The sequence below is a fragment of the Pseudopodoces humilis genome, chromosome 3, assembly GCF_049639895.1.
Source record: "Pseudopodoces humilis isolate 2021_Gansu_Grassland_sample_001 chromosome 3, ASM4963989v1, whole genome shotgun sequence".
In the NCBI taxonomy this organism is placed as follows: Eukaryota; Metazoa; Chordata; class Aves; order Passeriformes; family Paridae; genus Pseudopodoces; species Pseudopodoces humilis.
This window is the reverse complement of record NC_142202.1, coordinates 89554618-89572966: the sequence shown is the minus strand read 5'-3', so window position 1 is coordinate 89572966 and position 18349 is coordinate 89554618. Positions and strand designations below refer to the sequence as shown.

Genomic DNA, 18349 nt, shown 5'->3' with positions numbered 1-18349 from the left:
ACCTACTTTATTCCCTTAACACTGCCTAGCCTCCCTTCTAGGTAGCCTCTTAAGGCATCAGGCTACACCCCACAGCAAGCCCAATCCTCTCTGTGAAATGTATTTCAGTAGATTTTAGCTATGAAATCACCAGTTTCTACGTGTTTCTACACAACTTGTCAAGGCATCATTGCTAGTCAGTGGAGACACAAACCCAGGCACCTCTGAAAGGAGCAGCTGCCTTGCCATCCATCTCCCAGGGAAGCCAAGACAGCCAACTCACAGGTTACTCATTGGAGGCTTGGGCTGGACAGAGGAGATGCCACCCACAGTTGTTGTGGTAAGCTGAAATGTCCTAAAGAGCTGAGGCTGGCCCAGGTCTGATAAAGGTTTGCAGTGTAGTCGTTAACAAGGGCAGAAGAGGACCAGAATTGAATACTTTTGCAAATCCTGATTTTAGCTATGAGCAATTTACCAATCAGTACGTTCAAATCAGTAGAAGCTTACTTCCTCCTCTACAGGGACAAACTCAGAGCTAGCACTGGTCCTCTCTGAACAAACTACATGCTGGAACAGCGGTCATCTGGACTGCCAACCTTCCCAACAGCAAGCTGGATTTAGGCTCACAGTGGTCCAGTGGCTCTGGCACCAGAAACATCACCAAAATAAAAACATAGGAACAGCATGGCAAGAGGGCCAAAATCATGTTTGCTAGATGACACATCCAGCCCTGTACTGAGGGCTGTGGACAAAACACTGCTCTGTCCCTCTGCTGCTCAGGGTGCAGGTAAGCCCTCACCTACTGAAAACCTTTTGTAACTAAGCTATTCCATGGGGCAAGCCCTGCAGAGGAGGTCCTAGAAATGACAGGAAACTTCACAGATGGAAATTTATGGTCTGAGTTACAACTATACACAGTGACACTCCAACAACCTGTGGCCTCAGTCAACACCTGTTGTACTTCCTAGGACAGCAGTTTTGACTATCCCTCAAGAGGCCTCCTCAGCTTAACTTTTCAAAAGCAAATAAATTGAAACTTGGCCCCCAAGCCCCTGCTACCAACTTTCTCCTTCCTGGTGCCCAAAATGCCATCCTGACAGGATGCACTCTCCCTCTACAAAGGCTGAGATGTGGTGTGCAGGGTTCAGTTTCACTGCTATTTTGCAGTGTCAGAATATGTGACATGCTAGGTCTGTAAAAAGCAGTGGGAGCTTCTTCTTAAGTAACATGCTTGTGTCCCTAAACATTGATGTTTATTTACCCAGCCCTCTACTCACAACCAAATGTGAAATTATGTTCTGAGGAAAATGTGGATGGTGATTTGTAGTGGGAAAAAAAAGTATTTATGGATTATTTTGGCATTTTAATCCATGCAAAAACCTAAAAAGAGAAAGTGGTGCTTTATCAAAAGACATGTGTGTACCTGCTGCTTAGGTAAATCTGTCTTTTCAGCCTTTTCTCCTTCTTCTTTGCTGAGTGTCTTGCTGAGGTTTGACACCCATTTCAGTAAATCCCCAGCTTTCTCAACATGTTCCTTCTTTTCCTCTTCCATTGATTTCTGATGAGTGCCATGAATTGTAAAGAAACATGTAAATGTAAATTGTTGAAATGTGCAACATTAATGTCTGTAGAAACAAAATTCTATCACAATTATTATTATCACCACATAAATATAAAATTATTTCTTTTTTATTTCCCACCACATGCATTACTATTACACTTTGATGTAGGAACAAAAATGCCACATAATTATAAACAAGAACAAAATAATATCTCGAGTGATTTTTAATTATGATAAAGGTGCTTATTCATACACACATACAATCATCATAAAATGATTGATAGCAAGAAAAAGCATAGCTTCCCAGCCATTACTCAGCAGATAAAATCTAAAAAGCATTTGCATATAAAGTATCCTTGAATTGCTGCCTTTGCATTACCCTCAAGTAAGGACATGTACAACCAGCATAGCAGAACAGTACTTTGCACCTTATGCACATGGATTACCAAAGTAAAATTAGGAAGAATACATTGCTTTTATGTCTACAGAAACAAGAAAAAATAAAATACTGAGACAATCTTTTTCTGCACAGGAAAACATACTCCTTTTCTTACAAGTACAATCTGATTGGTAGACATTTATCAATACTGAGAAAACCTACTTAAGCCCTGCCATGTACCATAAGTAAAAATGAAAACATTTTATTTCAATGTATTTTTCTCAAAATTTGATATGTAATTGTAATTCATTTGCCTTTTAGAGAAGAAAACAATTTAAGGGAAAAAAACCCCATGAAATAAGATAAAAACTCAGGACTCAAGAAACACAACTTTTTGGTGTAAGCAGCCCATTAAAATTAATGAAATACCAGTATGAGAAAAAGTACTGATGCATGTGTGCTTATGGCACCGCAGATTTAATCCTTTATATTTAATATTTAATCCAATATATTTTATTGTCACTCTTGTAAAACAAATGGTATCTGCAGACTCATTTGTAATTTTAATTTAAGTAACAGGTCACATGAAACACTACACTGTGTTCACTCACAAAATGGGCAATCCCTTTAAATCTTTAATGTAAGAATATGATTCTTGTCTCACCTAAATCTATCCACTTTGAAATAATATTAACAAACCTCAGTATAATTTCTCATTAACACTACCTACATGTAAGGTAATGACAGACAAGGCCTTCAGGTAAAGACTGAACACAAACATTGCATTTTGAAATTACGAACCTGCCTATCTATAAATTTCAGTTTTGCAATAAGTAATATCTAATTCCACTTTCAGTGGTTTATGCTAATTAGTTGTTCATAACAATTAGTTTCACAGCAACTAATTAATGGTAGAAAACATCACTTGTGATTTTAAAGGCTATCACAGATATTTTCCTTAACTTTAACAGGTTTTAATGCAGAGCCCAAAATGAGTACTAATATCTTTTGTCCACTATGAATTATAGTAAAGACTGGAAATTCCCGTTTTCATGGGCTGAGCTGCTTCTAACAACCGCAGCCCAGTGTGGCAATCAAAAACAGCTCTATCTAAAGCTTCTTTGTAGGTTATCTTCTTCTTAGTTTTAGGGCATGTTAAAACTTTAATGTGCAATTTTTCGTCCTTCATCTTTGTAGCTGTGATAGCATCAATAATACCATTCCTAATTGCATCTTCCATTGTTAATCTGGAATGAGATTTTGGATCTATCAAGCCACCAGTCAAGTACTGATACTCCAGGCAGCGCATGCCCATTTCCTTGTCTATGGCACTTAAATGCACAGCTTCAACAGCTGACATAACAGTGTTCCTTACAGGATGAATGATCCCAGTAAAGATCAGCTCACACTGCTGGATTTGCTTGGCACAACCATCATCAATTAACTCCCTTTGCAAAGCTTCTGAAACACTGTACTTTTTCCCTGTAAATGGGTCAATTACACCACCTGTACTAACCTGAGCTTCAAGACATCGGAGGGCAGTAACTCTGTCTACCAAATTTTTGCGTGAGGCTTTCAAGACTGGAATTCTTTCATTGGTCTCAGAAAGCCAGAACCCTGCAATAGGACTGTTTAAATCTTTATGTGGCTGTGAACTGCTAACTAAAATATCACCGAACTCATTAACTGTGATGAGGCCCTCCTTATATTTGTTGACTAATGCTCTGTCAATTCTACCCTGATTTAAGGTCTCCTCAATATTAAACTGTACACCTGTTTTAAGATCTGTAAGCAAAAGGAAAGAATTTCCATCAGAGTCAAAACACGTAGACTCCTTCCAATCAAACTCCTGTTTTGAAAGCTCAAGATATGTAGCTTTATCTATGTAATTTTTTTTATAAGCCTCATATGAAGTCATTTCAGTTCCTGTGTCAACATTTATTACAGAAGATTTATGACTTTTCTCTGCTGATGGGCTGCTTATTTTCCTTTCACCAACTGGAAGCAGAAAGCATTTACTGCTTACACTGAACAAACACATTTTCAGCAAATCACAGTAGTACATAGCTTTCCTGCTATTTGGATTGTGAAAACATTTTGCATTACTTGAAGGTTCATGCAAAAATTTTAAAATTGTGTTATTAAGCAAGCCAAGCTGCACGGCGGCTTCTGGAGGTACACGAACACTTCTTACAGGATCAATAACCCCTCCACATGCAATTTGAGCCTCAAGGATATTTTTACCTTTTTGTCTTTCTAAAAGTTGAGCTTCCACAGCCTGAAATACAGACAGCACTTTCCCAGAACAGCAATAACCCAAAACGGCTTTCTCTGCCTCAAGCAGTCTACTCTTGAATTCACTATCTGCAAGACCTCTAACAACTGAATCATCAACAGAGAATTTCTGACCTGTTGTGGGATCAATAATGAAACCAGTAGCTGCTTGGGCCTCTAAAAATGCTAAGGCCAGTGCTTTTGCTATGATTTTTCTCTTTGCTGCTAAAGCAAAAGAGAGTATTTCTTTGCTGGATTCAAGGTACAGCCCAGCTATAGCTGTAGGTTTAGTTAAAAATTTTTCAAGACTTTTCTGAACCTCATCAACAGCTTTTTGCCCTGAAATGAGCTGTTCAACAGTGACCCTGTCTAAAAGTTTAACTTCAGTCAACTGCCTGGCAGTTACATCATGTCGGAGACCTTGAAATTTAATAGTGTCATATTCCTCTGTAAAATATTCCAGCTGAGTAGCGTCATCAACAGTTCTCAAAATCTCTTCTCCTAAGAAAGAGCTCATCTTTGCAAAGTCTTCTTTCCTAAACCCTTCGGAAGTTTTGTATCCCTGAAACATTCTCTCTTCATAACCAAAAGTCTTGTTAGTTTCTTGGTTTAATGTTGTGACTTCAACATGCATGTCATAGTGCTTGTTCTTCGCTATCTGTAAATAGGAAGTTTTTGACACAGTGAGAAATACAACTGCAGACTATGCTGCACATAATTCACTCCTAAATCCACCACCAGAGAAACCAAAGGAAGAACTTGAATGCAAGTCAGAAAGGAGAACTGCTACTAGGACTGGTGAGCAGAGATATATAAAGAGCTTGAGTTTTGAAGTGCAATTGCCATTTCAAATATTTATTCAATAACAGGAATACGACTAGACTAAACATCAGTAACTGTTGTTCGTTATTATATGAGCTTACTGCTGTTAATCAAAGCTTACTTTGACCAATAAAGATAAAACAGTGTATGTGAATTCCTATTTTCAATACAAATTTCCAAAATAACCTTTCTTAGGCATTAACAAACCTGGCAGTACAGTCTAATATAAAGCCTTTTGTGTTATGTAAGACAGAAGGGGTTCCCTTCACCAAGGTAGGAACATAAGAAATATTAAACAGAATAGTAATAAAGCATTACCAAAACCAACCAACCAGATGGACTAGTAACAAGCACCATTAGGAAGGCAAACCCTCACAAAATGTAGTGTGTACCTCCAAGGGATGCAGTTTTACCACTCCTAATTCATGTTTTGTGTCTTCTCCGTGTCTAACGGCTTGTCTGGAACTGTGTAGGTTCCTCAGTGTGTCCCTTTCAGATGTTCCAGAGATTTGGCTTGCTTTATCAAAAGTTATCTGGAATTGTGTACTCATCTGAGAAACAAACTCCGTAAAAGACTGGGAACTTGAATCTTCTAATGATTGGTTTACGCTTGACATCTGGAACTGCACCTCTCTTGGTATCGTATCACCAGCACTCACATACAATGTATTTTCTTCTATTTGATCAGATTTAAAACCTGATCTTTCCTGTTTCTGCCTTAACAAAGGTGAGCTTGGTTTTGTACGTGGAGGAAGCTGTTCAAATTCTTTAGCTGCAGCCTCACTTGGGTAATTGAAATCATTCCCTCTTCTCTCACAGCTCAATTTAAATCCAGAATCTTGGAGCTTATTATTTTGCTGAACTTCGTTCTGAAATGAAAGAAATCTGTGTTCACTCTCCCTGACCTGCAGATCTATCTTCTGTTTCAAGCTCTCAACCATGCGCTTCTGTGCTTCCAATTCTTCCTCGAGTTTCCTGCACTTCTGGTGATAGTCCATTTCAGCTTGCTTCCCTTGCTGAAGTTGTTCGTGACATTTTTTAAGCCTTTCTTGAAGATCTTCCATTTGCCTCTTGTACAACATGATGTTTTCCTCAGCCATATGCTTCTCTTGCTGAAGAGCAACACATTCTAGTTTTATACCAGATATGTCCTTTTCTGTGATGCTATGGGATTCCAGTAATTTTTCAACTTTTTTCCTAAATTCCTCTGCAGAGTGTTTAAACTTAATGGATTCTTCCTGAAACAGAATCATCTTCTTGCGTGCCATCTGTTCATCCAGAGTCTTCTGATGGAGTTCATCCTGCAATTTTTTAAATTTGCTACTTAGTTCTTGTATATGAGCTTGTTGTAGTGCTATCTTCTGCTCATTCATTCTCTTTTCCACAGTTAGAGCATTCATCTGCGCATTTAAATTTTTAATCTCCCGGTCAATGCTAAGGGTGGAAGCATTTTGCTTATCACATTTTTGTTTATAGTCACTAGCTAAGTCCTTAGTTTTTGCAAGATCAGCTTCTAGGCTTTTGATTTTACATATGAATTCTTGCTCAATTATTGTCTGTTTGTGCAATTGTTCATTTGTCGTACGCAACTGTTCTTTGAAACCATCTGCTAGGGCTTTCAAGGCATCATTTTTCCTCTCAATATTTTGTTTTTCCAATGTCATCTTCTCTGATTCAGATTGAATTTGCTTCATCAGTAGTTTTGTTTCAGTGTTCCATTTATTAAGGTCTTCTATCTGTTGTTTCAATGTTTCTGATACCTGATTGCTTTTGGTTAATTCATTCTTCAGCATCTGAATTTCATGCTGGTTTTCTTTCTCTACTTTTGTTTTCTGAAGCAACTGCTCTTTAATTTTCTTATATTGGTCTTGAAGATTATTTGCTTCTCCTTTGCATGACTGTGTTCTGTGTTCAGCTGCCAGTTTCTCTTTTTGAAGGGAACTGATTTGTGAATTTAAATGCTTGATAGTGATTTCCGTTTTTGTCTGTGATCTGGTTAATTCCTCTATTTCTCTTTTCAGTTGTGTCTTTTCTTGCTGAACAGATTTCAGGTCCTCCTGATAGTTCATCTTAAGTTTCTTAAGATCCATATTTTCTTGCATCACCTCTTCAGCTTTACCCGTGGCTCTCTGCAGCTGCCTGTCCAGTTCTTTCAACTGCTGCAAATATCCCTGCTCTACTTGGTCTTTTTCCTCCAACTTAATTTTTAGGCATTTAAGTTCACCGTTGACTTTATCTAGTTTTTCTTTTAATAAATGAGACTTTTCTTCTGTTGATGATTTTTGCAGCTCAATCTCATTCAATTCATATTTCAGGTCTTTAATAGTTTTATCGGCTTTTTTGTTAGCAAGGGTCAACTCATCTATCTTTTGTTTAAGCTCTTCTACTTTTTTGACTTCCAGCTTCTTCTGGAAACTTGTCATTTCAGAATCAATCCTACAATGGCTGCCTTGCCCAGCTGTGAAAGTTGGCAGAGAAGTTTCTCTAGTTATAGAGTATGTGCCTTCAACGACCTTCCTTCTGGATTCAGTTCTCTCTTGCAGCTTTATTTCTGATAGGTTCCCTTTAAAGTCAAGATCTTGTTCCATTTGCTTGATGAGCTTCATAAGTTTCTCTTCTCCATCTGTTTTTTTCTTCAGTTCCTGCATCAAGGTTCTTTTTTGTTTCTCTAAATCATGAAGATTAGTATCTTTTCTTCTTAGAAGCTCTTCGAGGTTTCTTCTGGTAAAGGTGCTTTCTTCTATTTGATTTCGAAAAGCACGGAGGTTTTCTTCCAGTATGCTTCTTTGAGTCTCTGCCTGAAAAATGAACTGCCTTACACACTCCAACTCCTGCTCTGCATCTGCTTTCTCTCTCTCAATGCTTTCTAGATCTTTACGACACCGCTTTGCCTCTTGCTCAGCCTTGGTCTTCTGAAGACAGATCTCCTCCATGTCCTTCTGCTGCTTCTTCCGCTCTTTTTCTGCAGCTTCTCTCACTTTGGGGAGCTCCTGCTCCACTTGGATTTTTTGCTTCTTCATATTCTCCAACATCTCCTCAAGTGTTTTTACCTTTCCCATGAGTTTTTTATTCTCATCAGCTGTGCTATTTTGCTGTGCCATTAGATCTGAATATGCCTGACGTGTGGATGCTTCCTTATTCCTTAAAATCTGTAAAAGAATAAGATAAGTTGAAATGCACTTTTTGTAATACAGCATATGGAACATATTAGGCTCTTAGAAAAGCAGAAGGGAAAATACTTACTCATGTATATATGGTATGTCCAGAAAGCAGGATGAGCAGTTCCCACCACCATCACCTTCTCTTGAAGGCTTCAGGAAGTTACCATTAGCCAAGTATGAAACCCTTGACAAAGACATCCACAAAGCGAAGAAGTCCTGAAGCCTCTCACTTCAGTCAGATGCCTCTTAGCAGAAAGCAACACCAAACAGCTCACTTTGGCTATCTCTCCAAACAAATAGGTAGAGCAAACAATGACCCAAACACAGTGTGCAAGAATTCCCAAGGAGAAAGTGGCCTACCATTTCTCAATCAGTTCAGCAGGAACTGGAAGAAGGATTTAAGCTTGCAAGCACAAATGACACAAGGAAAGTTTGGAAATCCCCTCCAAGAAAAGAAAAGGTATCTTAGAGCCAAGATGCAGCAGCTGCAGAAAGAGCAGTGTCCAAACCCCCGCACATCTGTGCTCCACAGTGCGCTCCCCAGTCCCTGTGCCCCCACTGACTCAGCTGGGGGACGAGCAAGAGCACAGCTGTTCTGCAGTGTAGACACACAAGTGTAAACATGGTAATTAGGAAAATCCTAATGAAAACCAGTTGGCTGGTAGTGTCCATATATTGGCTGATCCAGAGAAAGTCTTTAAAAGCAAGAAGTGTAATCACCAGTAACAATATGGTTGAAAGTATACATACCTTGTCTTCATTAGAGCTACTGTGGGGCTAAGTTACCAAATGTGAGCTAACATTAAAAAAAACACACACCTATATTCCTATGATCATACAAACAGGGCATGAAGGGTAATGATGGCAACATTTTCAAACAAACAAACCATTGGGTTACTTAAAATTTTACTTGATTTTTCATACAATATCTGAGACATTTCTTAAAAGGCTAATGCAAAGGCAGCTTCTTCAGTTCCTCTCTGTATTCCCCTGTATTATAATTTTGAACAGCCCCCAACAGAAACAAAGTATTTAAGTTGATTTGTTATCAGATCTTTTATACTCACATAAACACAAAGTCTAATGTATTATGCTTGAAAAAGAAGACCTAAAAATATAGATACAGTAACAAACTGTATCTTCTTAGATTTCATTTTTCTAGTCTACATGCTGAGCATCAGTTGGGTGGAGAAAAGGATGGCAAATATTAACACAAAATAAACATAAAAATTAATTTCTAAGAACTTAAAACTCTTAAACATCTCAAAATGTACAGTAATTGATATGCATGATTAGCATATTCATTGTTTAAATTATGTTCAATCAATCTTTAATCACTTGACCTTGACATATTTTGTGATTCAAATGTTGATTTGCATTGATTTAGAATCACTCTTAGATTAACTCTTTAATTTGCATTGCATAAAAACTCTGGTACCTTAATAATAGTTGTACTCCATTTCTCTTCATTAACTTTGTCTCTCTTTCTTTGCTTTTCTTTTTTTTCAAATGAGGCTTTTATGCCTACTTTTTCACCAAATGTTTTTTGAAGTGCAGTGGTTTTTCCAGGGAACTTTGTGCTATTATCCTGATCTCTACTGTCTACTTCTGAAACCAGCAATAAATCTTTACATTTCTGACCCTGTTCTAGCCTGTCTTCTCCATTCTGCTTCTTCCCACTTCTATTTATGTTGTCCAAACCATAAGTGTTACCCTGTGGTATGTTCTTCACACTTACTCTCTCATAGTGACAAGAAAGCTTTTTTCCTTGTTCATGTCCTGATAATGAAAAATAATCATCTCCTCCAGAAAAAATTCCTGAGCGACCTAAATTTGTATTTACATCACCAGCATTTCCTAACAATTCTGTACCTAAATGTTGATCATTCTGCACTGGTGATACTTGAAAATCTAATGGATAGGATTCAGAGGCTTTTGCTGCACAGTGATTCTCTGAAATATTTCCTGAAGAAAGAGACAGAATTTCTTCCTCTGTATTCTTGGCTTTATTTAAATTTGACTTTTCTAGGATTTCATTTTCTACTAGGAAGTAATCTTTATCCAGAGATGCTTTCTGCAGTTTGTCAGTATTCCTTTCAACATGACAATAAGTACCTGGATTGCTCATAGATAGCAAATTTAACTTTGTTTTTTCACTTCCATTGTGCACTGTCAACTCTCTGAAAGAGAATGCAACTTTCTCTAAAGATGCTGCATGTGTTGCACCTGAAAGAGTATCACCTTTTTCACCACACACTTGAAACTTTCCATCTTCAGATGTTAAAGCATTATGGCTTTTGCTTTCTGCAAAGCAATGTTCTTTATGTTTACATGGAAAATTAGTTCTCTGTGAAAAATGCTGCTGTTTGCTGATACCTAGGGACTGCTTTGGAGTTTTTGCAGTTACTTCAACTTGCTTTGCTGTTAGGTGAAAATCAGTTTCTGATTGCATCTCACATTCTTCCTTTGTTGAAACATCATTCCCTGCCTTTCTTGAACTGTTTTTTCCTGTGGTTTTGTGTATCATTTCCACTTCAGGCAACCTCTTTGATTTCCACTCTGCTTTCTGTCTCTCTCCATTAGCAACTTGCTCATTTAACATTTCACCAGGATCATTCACACTAAGACAGATTTCAGGTGAAACAAAACAATCTTTTCTTTTTTCTTCTTTACTTTGATTACCAAAACCCATTAAACTCTCCTGCTCTGTATGCAGTTCAGTGTCTCTGTTGCCACTAATGCTACTTTCTTGACCACTGAAATTTAGAAGTTGCTTAAATGTTCTATCAATTTTGATTTTATCATATCTGTCTACATTTAATTTTCTTCTGCTTATTTCCAGTTTATTTTCTGTGTATTCAGGCTTACTGGAAGAGTTCTTGTTTTGCAAATATTCCACATCCATCATGCTTTCATTAGGTTTCTTTCCTTCTCTCAATTCAAGATCTTCATTACATCCCAAATGTTGAAAGATTTCAGCTGACTTCACAGGTTGCTGGAGTTGATTCTCTTCTGATAAACTCTGAGCATGACAGCACATGGATTAAACTGAGATATGATGGAAATCATCTAATTTTTTCCTTATTCTCTGTTTTCTTAATGTCATTACTGAGAGTTAGGAAGAAAGACTGGCATAAAAGATAATCTCAGAACAATCACAGACTTCAGAGGTCTGTGAAGAATTTTTCTTCCCGGAAGAAAAAAAACCAACTCATTCCTCTTTTGAAAAAGATTTTTTTTTCTTATTTGCTACCCTAATTAAAGAGAAAAAACCCCATTATATTATTTTGAGACTGGTAACATGCTTAGATTATCTTCAAAAAAGATACCAAAGATTTAGAAGGCTGACAGAGGGTAGAGGAGGAAGGAAGATGGAGAGTACTTGATTTCAAAAAAAAAAGTAATCCCAGAGGGTCAGAGCAGATTGAAACTCTAAGCATTTTGAAAGATTCCACTTGTTCTTGAAGAACGTGAAGTCTATCAACATTCACGGATTTCCTCATCCTTGTTCCTTCTGACTTTTTATCCTTGATGCCATTATCATTATTAGTCATACTAAATCCTCAGTTATAATGGCTACTTATCAACAAATATTATCTATTTCCATCAGTTTGCTCCACCACTTAATGATGCACAAAGATACATGCTGTCAGTGTTGATTCAGAGGTATTCAATAGCAAGAAAAGCCAATAAAAACAAAATCGGCACCAGTATTATATAACGCTCATTTAAGAACTGGATTTTTTTCTTTAACGATAACAGTAAAATTTACACCCATATGGTAGTGTTCTCCAATTTTATCCAATTCATACTGTTTATACTAAAACAATGTAGTCCTTAAAGAATGACTATATAATCTGTTTCTGAGAGACACTTTCAAAAGAATGAGAAAAATTTGGAAGGCTGGTGTTTTTTTCCCCTCAATTATTTGGAAGGTTTGCTCTGCAGCAAGCATGTATTTTGAGAAATTTGTCTGCCTAATTTCAATAACCTACTCTTGCTAATAAGATCCAACTCTAAGCATAAATAAAATGCTGTTTGACTCCAAGGAATCAATACAGTAGAAAGGCAGAAGAAAAAAATAGCTGAACAGATCAAAATAACTTCAGAAATTAATTAAGAGGGCATTTCATCTCCCTGTTGAAAGTGCTTCCTTGCCAGTTGTTAAGTGGATCAGAATGCATACTATGGAATACTAAAAATATATAAACATAGGGTATACACAGTGAGTTTGCTTTCATCTTAATGTCTGCTTGTACCCAAAAGATCAAGCCCTACGGTATTAAAATTGAAAGTATTAGTATTTAAATTTAAACTACATGTCCATCAGAATTCAAAAAATCATATGATCTTTCTAGGTGGAAGAACTGGTAAAATGTATGAATGCTACAGGATTTTGCCTATCTGAATGATAATAGTGCTACCACTGCTACATTCCTGTACAACGTGCACTTCCACATTTGCTGGTAACTTTGTGAATTATTTCAACAGCTATATTTCTCTTTGGTTGCCTAGATGTTCTTTTTGCTTGGTTGACTGCCAGAGAATAACCTACCTCTTCTTCTTCCAGTCTTTTCAAAGAATCACCTGCAAACTTAATGTATTGAGTCATCAAGGTCACTAAGGCAGTGTACCGAGTCCGTAGATCCATGAACTGTAAAGAAACAAAAGGGGGGATAGGTGTCATAGAGGTCAAACACTCCCATTAAGCTTGAAAGAAGTGATAGACACTGCTCTAGATATTATATAAATATTATATAAATATTTTAGATATATCTAAAAATATTTACTATTTTGATTTCAAAATCATGATTGTGGAATCCAAAGTCCTAATTTTGATTCCAAAATTCAATGCTGTCAACAAGGTGCACTTGAACAAAAAACCCTAAGGATCTGTGAGCAGTTCCACAAGAAGAAACAGAAGACAATGTTTTAACTTCATAGTCTCATGATTCTTATCCCTGCATGAAAAGGTTTCAAGAGGAACAAGCCATGTTTGTCACTGTTCTTCTCTCTAACAGGTTGCAGAGAGACAGATTTATCTTTCTCATCCGAAGTAGGCTGATTTGCCTTAGAATCTATCAAAGTGTCTAGATCTGGTAGGTTTTACTATGGTCAAGATGAACTTCTTGTCTACTGTGCTCAAGATCCAGTCCAGGGGTAGTTCTAAGCAGTTTTACTGAGGCACAGTTGTCATACAGCCTTTTATAATTTGGGTGACTTTTTTAAATCAGCTGCATTATACTATCTTGCTACCAAAATGCAGCATAAGGAACAAGAGAATACTTGTTATATTGTGTATCTAGAGAGAAAAGACCCAATCTTTCTTGGATTACCATATTTAACCATTATTAAATCCAAAACTGAATTCTTGTGTTTACTCTGTTTTAAGCAAAAACTCACATTTTCCTGCCATAAGAAACCAGTTACCTCTTGAATAATGAAGTCTGATGAGCTTTGCATTCTTCGGCGCTTTACTGGAGATTTTTGCTGGGAGTCAACCATAGCTCTGTAGGTCATGGTCTGCAACTCATAGTCCTGTAAAAGAGAAAATAAACAAAATCATTGACATTACACATGATACTGACACTAAAAAAATAAGATTAAGTGTAATGTTATTGTTACCTTCACAGCAGCTGAGTATTGTTCTGAATACTTCTGGCATTCATCTATTTTGCTTTGCTTCATTTCAATCTCAGAAACCAGCATCTGGAAAATATGAATATACATTTTCATCTTAAAAGTTATTTTATTACTATTATAATTAACATTTCTACTTTGTCTAATATTTTTAACACAAATAGATGGTTCATTAACATCTACTTTATCTAATATGATCTTATCCATATGTATACAAGTAATTATGCTCAAGCCTACTTCCTCAGCTTTATGAGATTTACAGTACAGAAGTAGTGAAAAAGCCAGGTTAATAGTTGGGGAATGAACTTTAAGTCAGGAATGTATCATTTCATGCATATAATTTATTATCCTGTCTATTCATATTGCATTTCCTTCTTGCAGGAGAAAGATGTTGAGTTTAGCTATGGTTCCATAAAAATATTTCTACATCCATAAATAAAAAAAAAAGCAGCACTGAATATGAAATTATGTGGTAAAGTGAGTCCAGAAGTTTTAAGGTTTTGATGTTCTTGTACACTTGAGGACCAAACAATCTGGTCTATAACACAGTGACAATAGTCACTGGATGATTTATTCATGGCTGCACTGTTGACACAAAATCATAAAATCTGGTGGTTATTTGGAGTTTAACAATAAGGGCTGATGGATATAAGCCCCTCATACTAATAAACAAGGTTGATACCACTGATATTGTAATTCTTTGGTTAGAGCTTACTGCAGTGGTTTGCCACAATGACATCCCTTTCATACCTTATGTTGGTTCAATTGCTTAGCCAATGCTTTGCTATTCTCGGGATGTATTTCTTGAATCTTTCGCTGAGTATCTTCCACTTGTTGAATCCAAGTGTCCAAAGAATTGTAAGTATCTTTATAATACTTCAGAGATTTATTAATACCTTCTAAGTCACGCAACCTGATTTTATTTTAGAAGACAAATCAAAGGGGAGAAGATGATTATTAAAGACAAAAAATACAACACTAAGGCAAATACAGCTTCAAAGGCTTCAAATGCCTTGGCTCTGTTACAGTTCACAGTATAAACATACTAAAGTGACACTAATTAAACAGCAAATTCATTTCTCAAATATTAGGGCTCCCAGCTTGACAAACTCTTTCCATTTGTCATAAAGGACATCCAGAAGAGATCCTACTACACAAGAAACTCCATACATCCTTCATTAGTGTGTTCAACTGCTTGAAACTCCACAAGGAAACCCCAAGAAAGAGGGAGGCCTCTGCTACAGCAAACCGCTCTGTTACAAGTGGGAGTATTAAAAATGTAATCTATGAATTGAGGAGTGTGTCATGATGGAGTCAAGTAGTGGTTCACCATACTCTACATGCCCACAAAACAGCAGGAGTTACACTAAAACTAAAGACTGAAAATATGTTAATGTGCAAGAGTAATTGAACATGCACATCTAATTTTAAATCATGTTTTTGATGCAAAAAGAGAATTCTGTGTATTTCTTTAAAGTCACTTCCATACTGAGGGAGATACTGACAATTTTTCTTTCATGATCCTTATACTTGTTACCATGGTGTGATTTTGGTGGCTGCTCTTTGCAGAGCCAGGAGTTAAGACTTGATGATCCTTGTGGTTCCTTACAACTTAGGATATTCTATGATTCTACTTAAAAGATCATATAAGTATGACCACTCAACACTGGAGAATAAACAGAATTGAATAACCTTTTACAGCTCAGCTTGGAATGAATACTTTGAATTGCTCTAGTGTTGTTCTTAAGATGCCAAAAGGAGATTAAAAAAGCAAGCAAAGGAAATTTTTTTTTTGCTCAGGTTTCATACTTAAGCATGTTTTAAAGCTAATAACCATGAAAAAGAGAAAGGATCATGATAACTGCAGCCAATATTTGTAAATACATTTTGTATAATGATTATCAGTGTCAAGTTGGTAGGAAGAAGCAGAGATAATATTTGCAGAAAGCAGCTTATTTACAGCTCTGTACTGCAGTTACCACAATCTGTCCTATTTACACCAGAAGCCACTATGTATTAGCAGTCATTTTTCAGCATATTCTGTTCAGGATACAGTCCTGGGAGGAGAGCATGCGGTTCATGCTTGAAGAAATAAGAACACTTCAGTACCTCATAAAACTACTTAAATTATGTCACACTAACAACTGATGAAAAATAAGAGGTGGAACTTAAGCTAGCTATTCTGCAGCCAGCTTTAAATGAGTGACCTTTTCCCCATCTTCTTTTTAACTTCCAGCAATGTTAGACAGACACAACTAAATTAGTTAATTACGAGGGAATAACTTCAATATTGCACCTGAATTGTATATTCACCCCTTAGAGAAGGAGGACAAAAATGTGACAGGTAGTTGTGTGAACTTTTATATCAACAGCACTATCTTCAATGTTCTTTTTCAGGCTATCTGTAATGACAAACTAAAGTACATTTCAAAGGAAATAAGTTCAGACTGCACAGTACACAATTCCTCAACCCTTGCCCATACTTTTTCCTTCATCCTCTACATTTCTACTTCCTTTACATACAGGAAACAGGACTGTAGAGACTGAAGAAAAAAGCATTTCCAAGAATGCCATGGATGCCAGGATACATGGACATCTCCTTCAGAAATACAGGTAGGTGTGTTCAGCTGTATCTGCACATCTGCATAGGCATGTGTAACTGAGCAACATTTTTCAGTATCAACCTGACAGTAAAGGGCTGAATTTAGAGCACTATCTCTACTGGATATTTAAAAAAATAAAAGGCACTTCACCAAAAAGTGATTGTACCAAAAATTATCACAGAAGTCAATGGAAGCTAAGAACTTCCAGACTTAACACTTGAGTAATTAAAAGCAAATTAACGTGAATCCAATAATAACTGATGAATCAGCTCATCAATTTGGCCCATCAGAACTAATTATGTGGAGAAACAGATGGTATTTCCATAGGACTGCCAGCCATTTCTGCAGGTCTGTTTTTTGTTTTTTGGTTTTTTAAAGAAAAAAGACAATTTATCTACACTGTGTATTGGTAAGTAGTAAGTTTCTGCATCTTGTTCATCTTTTGGAACTTAACAGTCACAGACATTTCCAGTGGAAAAGTAAAACAATGTTATCAACAGCACAATAAAGGTCTTCATCCCAGCACATTCCAAAAAAGTTCAGACCTGTTTAAACATTAATTTCTGATTGTTTTTTCTCAAAAATAAAAAAACCAAAAACCAGTATAAAACATGAATGGATTATAATAAAGTCATACAAACCTATTTTCAATTTGAGAATGAACATTTTGCCACCTCTCAGCCAACTGATCAACTTTTTCTTTATGCCAGTCAAAGTCAAGATCACGTTCCTTGTGCATTTTAAACATCTGATCACTGATCATCTTTGCCTTCTGCAGTTCATCCTCTAAGGCATGGAATGTTTGTCTTTTCTCATCTACTTCAGATCTCCATTGCTAGTAGGTGATAAAAAAAGTTGTAAATAACTGTCAAAATTAAGACACTATTTTATAAAATGAGTATTATACATGAGTATGCCGTATAAATGAATTAATAAAAATGTTTCAATTAATATTTGATTTCTGCTTGCTAAAATACTTGAGTGACACCAGAATGGGTCTGAAGCAATAAACTGCAAAGTAATTCTAAGTAACAGCAATCCCCACAACACATAGATCAAAATACAGACATCAAACGAACACACCTTATAAACTACAGCTTTCAAAGAAATTATTAGGCAGATGCCAATCATTCTATCTAGCAAAAAAACCACTAGTCATAATTTGTAATATTAAAATGAGTTATGTACAGCAAACAAAAATATGCTAAACTTCAATCTTTCCATTTCTCAAAGATACCTGCCAAACTTCCTAAGAAACCCTGCTTAGTACACTGAAGCAGTAGCAAGAATGTTACTGTGGTCAAATTTGCATAACATATGTTTATATTACCCTAAAGTATATGCTACCTTCTAAAGAGCAAAGAAAATCTTACTGCAGCATTAACAAGTGTCACTTTTGCAAGTTCAGATAGCTCAACACATTTTGCAGCAGTAGGAACATGCTTTCAACCTATCCAAATCCTAATGCTCCAAAACTGCCATTATTTTCTGAAATGTCAATCCTAATACCACCTAAAACTAAATACACAAGCCAATGTATGGATACACTATGGAGTGTAGCATAACAAAATCAGATGTTACAAGACAGATAGTTTTTGTCTTATTTTTCTGATTTGCCCATGAAAAGGCACCAGCCAGCTCTTACCTTTAATGTACCCATCAGATTTTCAATATTGTTTTTGTCAGCCGTTACTGCCTCTTCTTCACACAACTTAGTTTCATAGTGTTTTACTAATGATTCTGCTGTCTGGGTGTTCGTCAGCACCAAATTTATAGTTTTTAATCTGGAAAACAGACCCCCTGTTAACTGAACCATCAATACCAACACTCAACAGATTTGTGGTTTTCAGCCTTTTCATGTCACAGGGTACCCCTTTATACACTGTTAAAATGTTAACTCTCTTTTCTTTAATCAGTATTATTCATACTA

General features: G+C 36.5%; 1 protein-coding gene across 12 annotated transcripts in view; it reads right to left on the bottom strand.

The window, feature by feature from the left end:
• The window catches only part of DST (dystonin), a 284904-nt gene that overhangs the window by 114406 nt on the left and 152149 nt on the right, over positions 1 to 18349 (bottom strand). For 10 of the 12 annotated variants that reach the window (XM_088053348.1, XM_005518112.2, XM_014263409.2 and 7 more), the window contains 7 exons: positions 18065 to 18203; positions 17061 to 17254; positions 14567 to 14729; positions 13802 to 13885; positions 13607 to 13714; positions 12732 to 12830; positions 1403 to 1537 (listed from right to left, as the gene is read on the bottom strand). In XM_088053348.1, coding sequence (XP_087909474.1) covers positions 1403 to 1537; positions 12732 to 12830; positions 13607 to 13714; positions 13802 to 13885; positions 14567 to 14729; positions 17061 to 17254; positions 18065 to 18203 — 922 coding nt within the window. Of the gene's footprint in view, positions 1 to 1402; positions 1538 to 1746; positions 4852 to 5407; positions 8165 to 9614; positions 11199 to 12731; positions 12831 to 13606; positions 13715 to 13801; positions 13886 to 14566; positions 14730 to 17060; positions 17255 to 18064; positions 18204 to 18349 lie in introns of those variants that run through there. The other 2 variants (XM_088053354.1, XM_088053353.1) reach the window with 2 other exon arrangements.